The sequence below is a fragment of the Pipra filicauda genome, unplaced genomic scaffold (assembly GCF_003945595.2).
Source record: "Pipra filicauda isolate LSUMZ 115617 unplaced genomic scaffold, ASM394559v2 scaffold27_size4233163_pilon, whole genome shotgun sequence".
In the NCBI taxonomy this organism is placed as follows: Eukaryota; Metazoa; Chordata; class Aves; order Passeriformes; family Pipridae; genus Pipra; species Pipra filicauda.
The window spans coordinates 1457428-1470853 of record NW_024104398.1 but is presented as its reverse complement, the minus strand read 5'-3'; the positions used below and the strand labels follow the sequence as shown (position 1 = coordinate 1470853).

At 40.8% G+C, this 13426-nt stretch overlaps 1 protein-coding gene and 1 long non-coding RNA gene across 2 annotated transcripts; one reads left to right on the top strand and one right to left on the bottom strand.

The window, feature by feature from the left end:
* Positions 1 to 1345: 1345 nt before the first annotated feature.
* On the bottom strand, positions 1346 to 5613 carry TMEM251 (transmembrane protein 251). The gene is made up of 2 exons (XM_027746109.2): positions 5458 to 5613; positions 1346 to 3478 (listed from the first exon to the last, which is right to left on the bottom strand). Exon 2 carries the CDS (start codon positions 3460 to 3462, stop codon positions 3067 to 3069), a length of 396 nt encoding a protein of 131 aa, XP_027601910.1. The 5' UTR covers positions 3463 to 3478; positions 5458 to 5613; the 3' UTR covers positions 1346 to 3066.
* Positions 5614 to 5698: 85 nt separating this feature from the next.
* LOC114001138 lies at positions 5699 to 11886 on the top strand. Its single transcript, XR_003545451.2, has 3 exons — positions 5699 to 5864; positions 7032 to 7122; positions 10546 to 11886. It is a non-coding gene; the product is annotated as an uncharacterized LOC114001138 (long non-coding RNA).
* Positions 11887 to 13426: the final 1540 nt, after the last annotated feature.

Here is a 13426-nt window from a genome sequence, read left to right as displayed (position 1 = left end):
CTTCTGAGGACTTTGTTACTGCTTCTATTATTTCAGCTTCTGCTGTAGGAAGCTCTTCAAGATCAGGTTCGAGGTAACTCATTTTCAGTCAAAAGACTATGAGTAAAAATAGCTTTCCCACCCCAAGTGAAAGTTACAGCAATTCATCTTTACTGCCTAGTCAGTGAAAACAACTAAACAGATTTGTATAAGCAAGTTCTAGCATAAGCTAATCTTATACTAGATTAATGCCACTGCCCTAGAAACATACTTGTGCCATTATCTGCCAGTTATGATCAAGAACTAATTGAGAAGTATTGTAGTCTTTATAGAGGTTGTAAAATTTACTTGAGCTTGATTATCCCAAAAGCTTGCAGATTATGTCAATTTGTGTTACAGGCACAAATTTTGTGATTCAGAACTAATTAGCATTGACAGTACCTACAAATCTTCATAATAATTAAGCTTCAAGTTATTTCACTACTTCTTTTTTTAAGAGACTACAATAAAATCCAATTTATTATTAATTTTTATAGTCTTTACTTACTCTGTCAGTAAGACTTCATCTCTTGATGTTCTCCTGGTGCCAAAAGCGCTGGAAGCATCAGCAGAGCTAACTTTGCTCTTCTCCTACTCCTATTGTCTAGTATTCCTATATACTATGTTGATAGTTGAAACTAATTCTCTCCACTGCTGCTTTCAACTTCAAGCTCAAGTCCTTACAGACACAGCATTTGCTTAAATTAGATTTTGTATCTTTCTGTAGTTAGTTGAAAAGCTCATGACTGCCAACACCTGTAATCCAAAGCCAGGCTTCTGACGGAAAAGTCTACAAACACAAACCACCTCTCTGTAAGTCACCACTGTGCTCAGCACGTGCTCCACATCCAGACAGCTTGGCTCATCCCACCAGGCGTGCTGATGAGTTTGCTAAGGGTCACATGCTTGCACAACAGAAACTTAGGCAGTTCTTACTACCATTTTCTATTTTTTATGCTTCCTCTTTAATTCTTTAAATAACTCTTTAAATATTTCCATTTGGACACAGATTTAACTGCTCAGATTAAAACTACGGCACCAAGTTACAAACAGTCCGGCCAGAGGTATCTCTTTGTTATACATAGGTGAAGAAATGACAAAGGGATTTGGTTTTATCCAGCCAGTCCCAAAACTCCATGCTACCAACACGGGCACAGAGCATAAAAGGACAACAAAAAAGATGAACTGAACACACATCCTGAGGGAAGGACAGCTACAGCAGCTGGCAGCCAGCACTGCTGTCTGGCAACAAACATACACAAAAAAAACCCAACCCAAAACCAAAAAAGAAAAGCCTTTGATATGCATCTGCATTAACAGACTTCTGTTTATAAACTTTGAAAAGTTTTTATTTTATAGATAAATAGCATGGTGATTTTAAAAGTTGAGAAACAACACAACTTAAAAGCTCTGATTCCAAAGATAATAACTACTCATCAGAGTTTAAAATTTACTCTTACTCCAGCATACTGAGATGGCAGCTCCCTCCTTTTCATATTGCACTTAGAACTCAAAACCTTCTTGTAAAGGCTACATTGTTTTCAGGTCCAAGCACCGATGCTGACAGTTGAAACCAGTGTCTCAAAACATCTCCAAATGCAAGCAGAAAGTTTAAGTTGTTGTAACTGCCATGCTTAAACACAGCAAAACTGAAAATAGTGTTCTCTTTCCAAAGTGAGAGAAAGCTGATATTCCCAGGATTCCCTTAATGCAATCAGAAATGGATTATCATTTGTGATGACTGGGTATGGACAATCACATAGTTGAAATTATAATTGAGGAGTTTAGCTCATAATTCTTTTGGGCCTGCTGCTTCTAAAGAGTGTATTTTGTACTGTTTTCATATTTGTAAAGTTACTTCCATCATGGCTGGGTCAAAGATTTAGTTATTCTAAGAAGTAAAAAGGGACAAGAGGAAAGAACAGATTTCACTCTTATTCAAAATATACAATACAGCAGTTAGACTTAAAAGCTATGCCAAAACAGCACTGAAAAATAGAGGTTGAAATTATGACAAGAAATCTCAGCGAAATTTCAGTGTGACAGAAGAAATTTGCATTCATTACAAGAACGAGAAGAAAGTATCTTACTTCTTTGAATTTCTAGAAGAACCATGGTTACTTGTCTTACAACCTGTTTCTAGCATCTCTCCAACGTAATACCAGTTAACTTTCCCAAATTCAAAGTTTTTCCTAATTACGTCAGTGCTCCCGGAACATGGTTTTGCATCATGTCTGGAGTGAAGTTAGAATGGTCATAAATGTCAGCAATTTTATCAAGTGAGATAATAGAAGAAAACATAAAAGAATTTTTGTGCAGACTACAGGCCCATTACAGCATAAGCTGTTTTTGATGTCATAGGAAAACAGCTTAAAGCACCAAGCTCCAGGCTTATGCCACTCCTCACTGCCTACTTACTGCACTGTTGTGGTCACTGAAAAAAAGTAGGCTACCACAGGAAAAACAGTACTTTTTCCCTTTAAATGTTTGCACAAACTTTATTCTTTGCTTCCTGTTTTTATATCTAAACTTATTTTTAAAAAATTCATTAAAAACAGCACTGATGTAGATATTACTTAGCAAAAAGAAAACAGAAAAAGAATTGTGTTAAGTGCAGCTTTTATAATCACGTTCTCATATTTTTTCCTTTTACATTTACCACAAAAGCAGCATCTTTTCATTGATTTTACTCCAAGGGAAAACATAGGAAATCACTTTTTTGCACAGAGGAGTAAAGTTGTGGACCAGAAACTCATTTCCCCACAGGACGTTTCAGATGGAGTGTTGTGATTTTGCATCATTAAGGCAAAATGAGGAATACTTCTGTCACATGTCACACAGGGCTCTCCCACTCTGGCTGCTTGATAGACCCATAATTAAAAAACCTTTATAGTTACTTTTTTTTTTAAATAGAAAACAGTCACTCTCTTCATTGCTTATCAGTTTGAAAGAAAAGGCTCTTTCGGGCCTTCACTCAGAACTTCAGTCTTGTGATTAGATCAGGCATATGCAATTGCTTCAAAACAGCAAGAGAAACTAGAACTTGAGCTAAGTGTCAATCAGTTGTAATCTACTGATCTGATTAGAGGCCTTCACAAATGTTTGATGACGATTGCAAATAACAGCCAAGCAGATAGGAATGATGCAGTACCCAACAGTTTTGGGGTCAGCTCTTGTACAGGAATAGAGAAACAAGAACATCTGTAAATATGGTATTAAAAATATTATAGTCCACAGCCAAAAAGGCAAGGATAGCAGTCGTACTTTTAAGGAGTGCGTCCATGTGGTTCCTTCCTGTGGCTCCTTCGGATGTTGCTGAATGTGCTCCAGTGCTAGTTTGTTGTAAGTCTCATTGATTTCAAAGACATAATAAAAAGCCGCAGCACTTGCTAACAAGTACAGCCCCACACCAATCCATCCCATCCTCTGGCGGAAGTTCATCATTCTCCATGCTCTGCACCTGGAACAAAAGGTGACATAAACATTTAGTACAGCTTGGGAAAGAGGAGACACAGATGAACCTTGGTTCTTGTAACTTAACTTTCTATAACTTTTCATTACACATTAGTTTAAACAGCACACACAGCAATTTCTGAAGACTCAAGTTCTCTCTGCTTCATAGAAAATGACAGTACTCTGCCAGTGACAGGTTAATGGTAAGGACCTACAGAGCTCTATTGATGGCTCTGGCTATTCTAGAGCCTGCTGGCTGTCAGGATATACCCAGTCAAAAGACAGAGTGAACACAACAAAAGTCATCAATTGGACAGATTACCTACCTCATTTGCCCTCATTGTCTCTAGATGCAGGGTGGGACAACACAAGATTTTCTATAAATATTAAAGTTTGGAAAGTTCTTTGATGTCTGCAAGACAAACGTGCTGCTAGACAGCTAGTAACAGGAACATCACTGCTTGTTTGTGGTGTAGCAATGTCCAGTTGTATTAAGCTCTAGCGGAGTGCCTATCTATGAACCATATGTTTTCAATTAGAACATCAGAAGATACGTACCAAAGCTATGTATTTGCACACGTGAAGGTACTATAAGCATGTTCCTTGCACCTAACTGTATTCCTGCTGTCCCTGTGTGGACAGTTGCCACAGCCCTTCCAGAGGAATGGAGCTGCACACCTCTACTGTTCAATGCCTCGGTGCAGAACAAACCAGACACCCCTCCACTGGCACTTTTCAGGAAAAGCACAAATTATTGGAGCACCACAGATACTACTGGGCCTAATTTTAGCTGCTTCAAATCTCCAGCTGGCAGCATGGGATCTAGGTGACTGGAAACACTCTTCAATCCAGTCACAAACAGTCCAGCTGAAGTACCTCCATACAAAGTCATCACCTCTTTCCCTCAAAACGGCCCTTGCTCAGGGCAGGGAGAACCACTGCAGCTGATTAGGGCTCCCCTAACAAACAGGCTTTTTCAGACTTGGGCTTTTGCTTTTCCTACCTTTTTTAAGAGAGGGGTAAAATCCATCTATGTAATGCTGGTTTAAGAGAACGCATTAAGCCTTAAAACATTAGGCAGAAACGCATATTTAAGAATGAATTATGCATACAGAACAATGACAATTCATGGAAGTATGAGATTCTTACCATAAGCGATAAAAAAAATCACTACCCCTTTCTAAATCACCCTTTCTGAGCTCGACTATTTGGTTAGCAATCTTGAAGGGTATCCTTAATCCTGACCTTACAGAATCCGGTCAGGGTAGCCCTGGAGAAATTGTTCTGGCCCTCACACTGCTGCGTTCATGGTGGTTAAAACAGTCACACATACAAGGATATTAAACACCTAGGAAAGAATAGTAAATACCTGAGAATACCATTACTTATGTCTATGATCGCTACTTCTTGTTTAGCTGATCCTTCTGTATAACTTAACTGCATAATTTCCCTTTGATACCCTGAGTCTATAGTTTTAGTAGGACACCTGAAAAATTTGTGTAAGAAGTTGTTAATCTACTGGGTAACACTCGAACCCCCGAGTCCACGTTTACGCAGCAAATAAGCCACTGGATGTTTTTTCCAGCAGTTCGGCATTGCCAAGCTGGCTCACGAGTTGTCGCCTTCGAAGAAAATAAATCTTCGGAAGGCAATTACATACTGAAAGCACAAGTAGTATTAAAACAGCAGCGGATTTAAGAAGGTAAACAGCTGCGGATTTTGATCCTGCCCTTGAGCAGTGGTCAGGAGAGCAGCCTTAGCTCCGGGTTACACCAAAGGGGGAAACACTCAGGAGTTTTCTCATTCTTACTCTCCGTTTCCAGACCCCATTGCAACTCGCAGCTTTTGGGGACACCCGTAATGGTTACCGGACCCGCTCACCCCCACTGGGGTCTCCTCCCTCCACCGCCCGCCGGACTCGTGCTGCTCCAGGCGAGACGCGCCTCGCCGCCAACCGGTCCTTCCCCGGCGCCGGGAGCCCCTTACCTTGCTCCGGCGGAGAAGGAGGGAGCGGGAGGGCGGCGGCGGGCGGCCCGCTCCCCTCAGCCCGCGCCGCGGCGCCGGGAGGCGGCGGGTGCCGCGGTCCCGCCCCGCTGCCCGCCCGCCGCCATCGCCCCCACCGGCACCGCCGCCACTTCCGGCCCGCGCCAAAGGCTGCCGGGGCGCGCGGCCGCATCCGGGGCGGGCGCCTTGGCCGGCCGCCATCTTGGCCCGGGCGCGCGCCACTCGATGGCGGGGGCGGTCTCGTTCGAAATGGCGGCGGCGCCGAGGGGCTCTCGGTTCCCTCGCGGGGGGAGAGACCCAAACTGCTGTGCTGGGACAGGGGCTGCGTCGAGGGAAATACCAATAGAGGCTACTGGGTTGTGTAACAGCCTCCAACAACTGATATGCATGTATTTAAAAACCAGTATATGCTAATACAGAAACATGACTGACTGACTTATTTCTATCGAATTAAATTATTAGGAAATATTATGTTCTTATTATCCCGTGTCGGGGGGGGATGTGTTTGAACTAGATGATCTTCAAGGTTCATTCCAACCCCTTAACATTCTGTTGTTCTATGATCTACTGGGTAAAATCCTTCAATGAAGCCAAAAGATCATTTAAATTGAGCAAAAAAAATTATCCGGCCAGGTGTGTGCCATTCAGTGACAGCACCGCAATGACGTTGGGAGAATTTGTGTGTGCAGAACGTGTTTGCCTGAATTCAGGAACTGTGTGGTGTGATGTGCTCTGTGTTAGTTAATTCAGTAACTGCACAGTGTTATTTGTGAAATGAAAACTTACTACTAAATGGCTGTATTCCCAAAGTCATGAGATAACCACTGTTTCTCATAGAGAAAGCAGCAGTGGCCAAAATTCACATTCATCCAGCTGTAGTTAAAAAAAAGAAGTCTAAAATAGAATTTAAAAAGGGATGTCCAATAAAAAATGAAAGATGCTAAAGCAATTACATTTCTTTTTTGGGATGTAAATAAGTATATACACGTAGGATCTTCTGCCATTTTTCTTGGAGGACGTAGTGGGTACATGTGAGGCAGTATATAAAAGCCACTGCAAAATTAAATTTATGATGGCTTATCCTGCTGTGTTTGGTGTTAAAATTAAAAGTGTTAGAAGCTGGTGTTTTGGGTTATATTCAGGACAGCTGATGACTAAGTGCACGAAGCTGCAGATATCGTTAGTGAAAAGAGACACTGCTGAGAGCCCACAAGAGTCAACATATAATATAAGTTCTCTGGCACAGAGCAACTACACCTTAGGCCATGCTGCTTTTTTTAAAATTATTGTTTTAATGCCTATTGAATTAAAGGCCCAAAAGCGACACAAGATGGCGCCCGGCACCGCAGGCAGAGCCAACCTGAGCAAAACCCGACTGCCAGGTTTTGCACTTGAATTCAGTTGAATGAGGATTTCATTACCTTTCATGAAGTTTAAATACCCGTTAGTGTAGTTCTGATGAAAGGTGTCAACATGAATAGCTACATAGCTAATGAATAGCTAATTATCCCTGGGACAGTTCTCTTGACTAACTGCCATTCTTGCTGTTCTTACAGGTGGTGAGGTCCCAGTTGATCTATAAGGGAATAAACCTCTTGCGGAGCTAAAAGACTCAAGCATGGCTATATTGCATTTTCTTATCTTGAGGTTAGTGGTAATGATGGGAAATGAAATAGTTACCACAGAGAGCCTATTTTCTTTAAAATACCAACCTAGATGTCAAAGAGAAGGATTTCAGTACAAATTAATATGGGACTGTGTGAATATATGGCTTGGCAGTGTGCTAAGTGTAAAGCCTGCATTTGCACTTAAGATTCTGAGGAAAAGGGATTGGAATGTGGGACTTATTTCTACTTAGGAAGCCTGTCTTTTCTCTGAACTGTTGGAGTTGGAAAGGGAGGAGGGTTTATGATTTAACCAAGCAGGTTAAAAGACCCAACCATAGGTCTTCTCCTCTATGTTAAGCATAGGCCTGAGACTATGGTTATGAAGAGAAGAATCTAGAAAAATTGAGGAGTTATTATAACAAACACAAGGCCTTTGAAAGCTAAGGCATAACACCAGACAAAGTGATTTGTAATATTTTTTGGCTAGATCCCAATCTGCATAAATTCAGTGTTATGCTTAACCTTTGGCATAGTATAGGAAAGGACACAGCAAATAGCTCAGCTGAGGGTTTGATTGGTTAGTTAGTTTTAGCAGCAGCTCTTTGAGGGGGGAGGGAAGCGACTGTTCTCAGCTTTAGAAGGGTTTCGAGCTAAATTCCAGTCATGAGGACTGTTAATAATAAGGGGAAAGAATTCGTGAGAACTGGTAATAAGGAGAAAGAACTAATACTCTGCATATTGAAATGAGAATATATACCTGGTGAGACTTAATTCAGCTTGCAAACCACAGGAGAAAATAGAAGTCTGTTGAATCCAAAAGAAATAATATTTAATGAATAGAATCAGAGAATTAATCATGGGATTTTGTAGCATTAACAAAGAAAAAAACGTTTCACTTAGTTTTGTCAGGCGGCGTATTTTTGTAGAAATACCGGGTTTATTTTGAAGGTAAAACAGAAGGGCATTGGGAGCAGTGGGGCTGGCTGCTCCATCAGGGGCAGGAGCCAAGCACGATAACACAGCTGGTAGGGCAGAGCCTCACTGCCCACAGTACCTGAGCAAAGCAAGCAGGGCACACCACATTCAGCCAGGATGTACAGGCAAGCAAGAAAGCAGGTCCAAGGTCAAGCTGGGAAGGCAGTCCACAGGTTAGGGTCAGGTGCAATGAGGAGAACTCGGGTCAGATATAACCTAGTGATTGCCATACAGGTCCATACTGGGAAGAAAAGACTGAGCTCAAACTAGGAAGTCAGTCTATAACTCCAGGTCCTGATGAACATGGCTTGACACAGTCATGACTGAGCTGGAGACCCATACTCCTAATACATAGGTCAGGCACGGTCTGAAGCCCCAGGGCTCAGTTTAAGTGGGGCTCCTGAGCCCTTGCGAGTTGGGCAGGTGAGGATTGTTGGCCTATTAAGGCCTGTTCCTGCACTCAGGATCCTGACAAAGTACATAGGATAAATGAGGGCTGACAATAGGAATCAGAAGGCTTAGTTGTAATCTTTGAGTCAAACAAAGTTTTCATAAAACAGTATTAATGAAAGGTCTTCCCTAGACTTAGATTATGGCCAAAAAGAAAAGCAAAAGTAGAAGACCTGAGATAATTACTAAACCAAAATTAGTTGGGCTTCCAAATGGAAGGCAGAAGCTGAAGGACAGAATGCATTTTGCATTCTTTTGGGTGGATCTTTATGTTTATGTTTAACATAGTTGTACTAGGTTCTCATTGACAAGTAACTCAGAAGGGAGACTCTATTACAGAGACATTTCTGTCAAGACAGTATTTGCCTTCCCCTTTGTAGGATGCTGAGTTTTGATTCAACAGGAACACCATGTTCCCAGATCTTTTCCTTCTTAATCATCAGTCTAAACACATGGCTAGAGCACTGGGATCCCTACAGACTCCATATGTGCTTGGATTCCAAGGAGAAATCTGGCATAAATGAGGAGAACAGGGCATGAGTGCATGTGTTGGTCCTATGAAGATCATACCCAACCTTAAGCCTCTTAAGAAGGTTAGACTAGTTTTAGGGTAGGGCTAAGCTGAGGAGTGAGGGATGAAACATAGAGCTCCTTGAAAATGCTCACTTGCTGGTTATGGAGAAGGAAGGCAACTGAAAGAAAGGAAGATAAGCTCCCATCTCTTCCTTATACTTGGAAGGTGGGGCACAGAAGAGCAAACTGAAGAACCACTGCTTTGATCAGAGAAAGAAAACCACATGGAAGCCCAAGCCTCACATGACATCTGCCCTCATCTCCAGCTGGGCAAACTCCCCTTTGTGCTACAAGAAGAGGTAGTGCTGTGTTTATACAGAAATGCAGAAGGGAAAGGTTTTTCAGTGAATCTGAAGTAACAGATCTGAAAAACTGAGGAGGCATGTTGGGAAAATGCCTTTTTTTTCCTTTTTTTTTTTTTTTCTCTCAGAACAATGTTTATAGTACTCATGTGAATTTTTATCAGTGAGTGCATGAATGCCCAGTGTTTTTGCAGCTTGCAGCTGTTTTGGCTGTTAGATGTAGTTGCAGTGAATTTCATAGTATCCTGTTGTGGTGTAATAAGTTGTTTTGATCAGTTTCTTATCATTTACTGTGAGTCAAAAACAGTAGTTTCCTTCAATTCATATGTTTTATTTCATGTTTTATGAATCCTTATTTTGTGTTTTAGAACTTTTGTTTCTTCTGAAAGTAAGGCTACAATCTTCTGATTCCCTTTTTTTCTCAGGTGGTTATTTTTCTTGTACTATTGTCTTTCTTTGAACTTCTTTGTTGGAAACATCTGTTTTCTCAGAGAGTGTACCACATTTATTTGGGAGCATGTAAGACATTTTTCTATATGTTGGCATTTTTATATTTTATGTCTTCTCCTTTTGAATTGAAATAGTATATTTGCTTGGTTTAGCTACACTGACCACAAAAAGCAGATATTCAGTAAATTGTGTGTAATCCATGGTGATCTTTTCCTCCTTTGACTTGCTTTGTATGCTTTAAAATGTTGGGAGCTTAAATTACCTTAATCTTTAATTCTCAGTTCCTGAAATTCTTCTACGCTTTGTTTGTTAGCAGCAGCCACATCTGAGTTAAGCTTCAGGCAATCATGTTAGCCAGGTCCTCTGAATACCAGCCATACTTTGTTCTTGGTTCTAGAATTATTTACTATCTTTCCAACAAACTTTTTTATATTTACAAATGGAATAGCTATCTCATTCTCCCAAACATCCACAGTAAACATCTGTCAAAGGAAGACTTACACACTACTACCCTTTGTCAAAGTGCCTATAAAGAAACTAGTCTTTTATGAAGAAGGGCCTTGGCATTTTAGACTGAACTCTTAGTCTTCATTACACTGATGCTCCTTGTTCATTAGTTACCAGTGAATATAATCCTCATGTCTACATTGTCTGTGGTAAAACAATTTCAGCAAGAAAGAGATAAAATCTTTGCTTTTACGCTCTGTTTTCAGCCAGTTCCAAAGTGTCTTCAAAGTTGAGCAAGAACTGACAAAACACACTGAAAGAATATGGGCAGAGATGGCTGATGACTGACTGTTTCTCTCTGTGGCATTTATTTAAACAGAGGACAAATACAATTTTTGCAGAAGCAATGCAGATACTGATCTCACAGCTCCAGCAATATGACCCAGCATTGTACTGACCTTGAAGGAAAGAGATCTGTCCTGAAGAATTTTGGTCAAAGGAGTTTATGGTTATGAATTGCATTTCAGCAAAACCATTATTCATTACAATTTCTTGTTTTTAACTAAATCTGCACAAATAATATTAAAAAAAAAATCCACTTCCAAAGCTGCCATTAAACTCCCGAGAATTCTGCTCTTCCATGATTTCAACTGAAGTCTGCTCATACTGCCAGAAAGGAACAGTTACTGAATTTCCATGCTGAGTTTGCTGCTGCCAACATGTTTGGTCATGTAAACAAGTTCACTGAAAAGTCGCTCATGCTAAAAAGAAAAACAGATTCACAACGAGGGATCTGCAGGCCAAAAATGCTGGGTTTGGTCAGATGGCCTAAAAAATAGTAAAAAACAAAAAATCCTGTCTGAGAGTCATTCACTGGAGATATGCACTGTTCCTCTTTCTTCTGTCTATATAGATATTCCAGGAGAATCATCTGACCACCTGAGAGAGTGACAGCTCCATCCTCACAAGAGGAGGTTGCAATGACACTCTTACTTTTCTTTTTAATTTCCGCTAATTAACTCTATGATGCTTATGTGAAGCAAGTCAGTAATACTGAAGAATGGTTTTAGAGAGATTTAGTTATTGTCCCTTCTGAGATTCCCAGTTTCCAGGCTGTACCTATCTTGCTTTAGACTGTGAAGGATGTGCAGCAGGGAATATCTGTATTCAGACTTTCCTGAAGCATAACCTTCTTTTACTAAAGAAACACTGAAAGAACACAGTTCACATTAGGCCTTTTCCCAAATTCAAAGGATCCCAAGACCAGAACTCCCCCTTTCCTACAGAAGTATTAATATCTTCTTTTTTATATCACTTAAATTCATTCTGTTCTTAAAAGCTTTATTATTTTTTATTCTCTAGAGCACTTCAATCACCTAGTGTTTAGTTACTTCATAATATTTTATTATTTGAAGATTTTGTACACAAACCATTGATTTGTCCCTCAACCGTAATCTTGTGTGGTTTTATTTTCAGCACTGTTCTGCGTATTCTTTGCTTATCCTTGAAACCTACAATTTAGGTTTTGCAAATAAATAATGGAAAGGATTGTGTTGGGCACTTGTGAGTGACTGGTACCTAAAAATGTTACACAGTCAGTCCCATTTACTGACGATATTTATTTAACCAAAACTGATAGCTTTTGGTGTTCTGGTAATAAACTCCATGGTTCAGTTCCCTGTTGAGCTGCCTGCCTGATACAGCAGATATCCCTTACAGTTCTCCCATTTTTTTGTATTTTCAATATTCCTTCCTGGTCCCTAAAGAAGGAAAATCGAGGCCTGGATGAAGAACAGACTTGTCTGAGGCAATGGGAAATCACTGCCGGAGGAAAGCAGAATGACAGAAGTACCTGATGGTTAATCCAAGCATCACATTTGGAGAGCACCTTGTTACTCATGCAAGTGCACAGGGAGAGCTGTCGGCTCAGCATGAAGGGGGGAGGCTTTCATACAAATTTCATCAGTTGGAAGTAAATCTTCATCCTTTTCTGTGTGGAGGGCTCCTATTATTTTTCTGTTGTCTAGGGAAAGATAAAAGCCATCTCACTGTAGTTGTGAAGCTTTTAACTACTCACCTCACCCTGTACCTGAATTTGCCTTTTTCTGAAGCCCCTGCTAGAGGACTGTACCAGAAATCAGCACAGAGCCCCAGAACAACTCAAACAGTTGAACAGAGATGTTAACGGCAGTTGGTGGTTACTCTCAAAGGGAGAGTGTCAATAATTTATTAGTAAGTGAGTATTTGCATTTCATTTAACAAAAGCACACTAAGCAGCATTTGTCAGTCTTTAAAACAAAAGTCCTTTGTTCCTTACTGTGCAGAGTTTGTAAGCTGCTGCTCTTATCATGCCTATATGAAGTGAAATTTCAGGCGGTAATGCCTCCATCGTGCTCTGTCATGAAGACTGCTTAGAGGCGGCCAGCATGGGGCTGGTGGGTGAGAACAGCCATGCAAAGCTGGGAGCATAAGAAAGAATGGCAGAACATAAGTTGTAGATGCCCCTTCTCTGGAAATCTGCACAAATGTGACTCCCCAGAAAAGCACCACTGTTAGCCAGCAACACAAGATTTTTGTTGCTGTAGAAAAGTGTGTGACAATTGGTAGCTCTCCCTTCCCCAGCTGTGTGGAGCACTGGCAAACCAGTCTTTTGGGGCTATTGTCATTGGTATCAAGTGGAGATGATTAACAAAGAAGAGTTCAGGTTTGAGTTCTCTCGAATTTGTGTAGGTGAGATCCTTTGACAAGACCCACTTGCCTATTATATCACATTCTCCCCCACCTCAATCCAGGCCTCATCATCTTCAGAAGATGTCCCACAAATTGTGGTCAATCTCTCTGGCAGCTTCTTGCATTATTGCAGAGTAGCCACCTGAAACCACTGTCAACTTTACCCTCAAGACATCTGCGCTAACTTCTACTTCTCTGACTTGTGAAACCATTTTCTAGAGAGAACTCTGTAGTCCAAGTAGCTGCAAAATAACTTTAGTATATGTGTTTGTGTTTGAGATTTAAAAAAGGGTGGAGGTATGATTACAAAGGTGGAGATTTCTGAAGAAGATCTCCATGTAGTTGAAGTGTTGGTGTGGTTTGCACTTTGTATGTGAAATAAGGAAGGGCATTTTAGTGAAGGCTGGAGAATGGAAC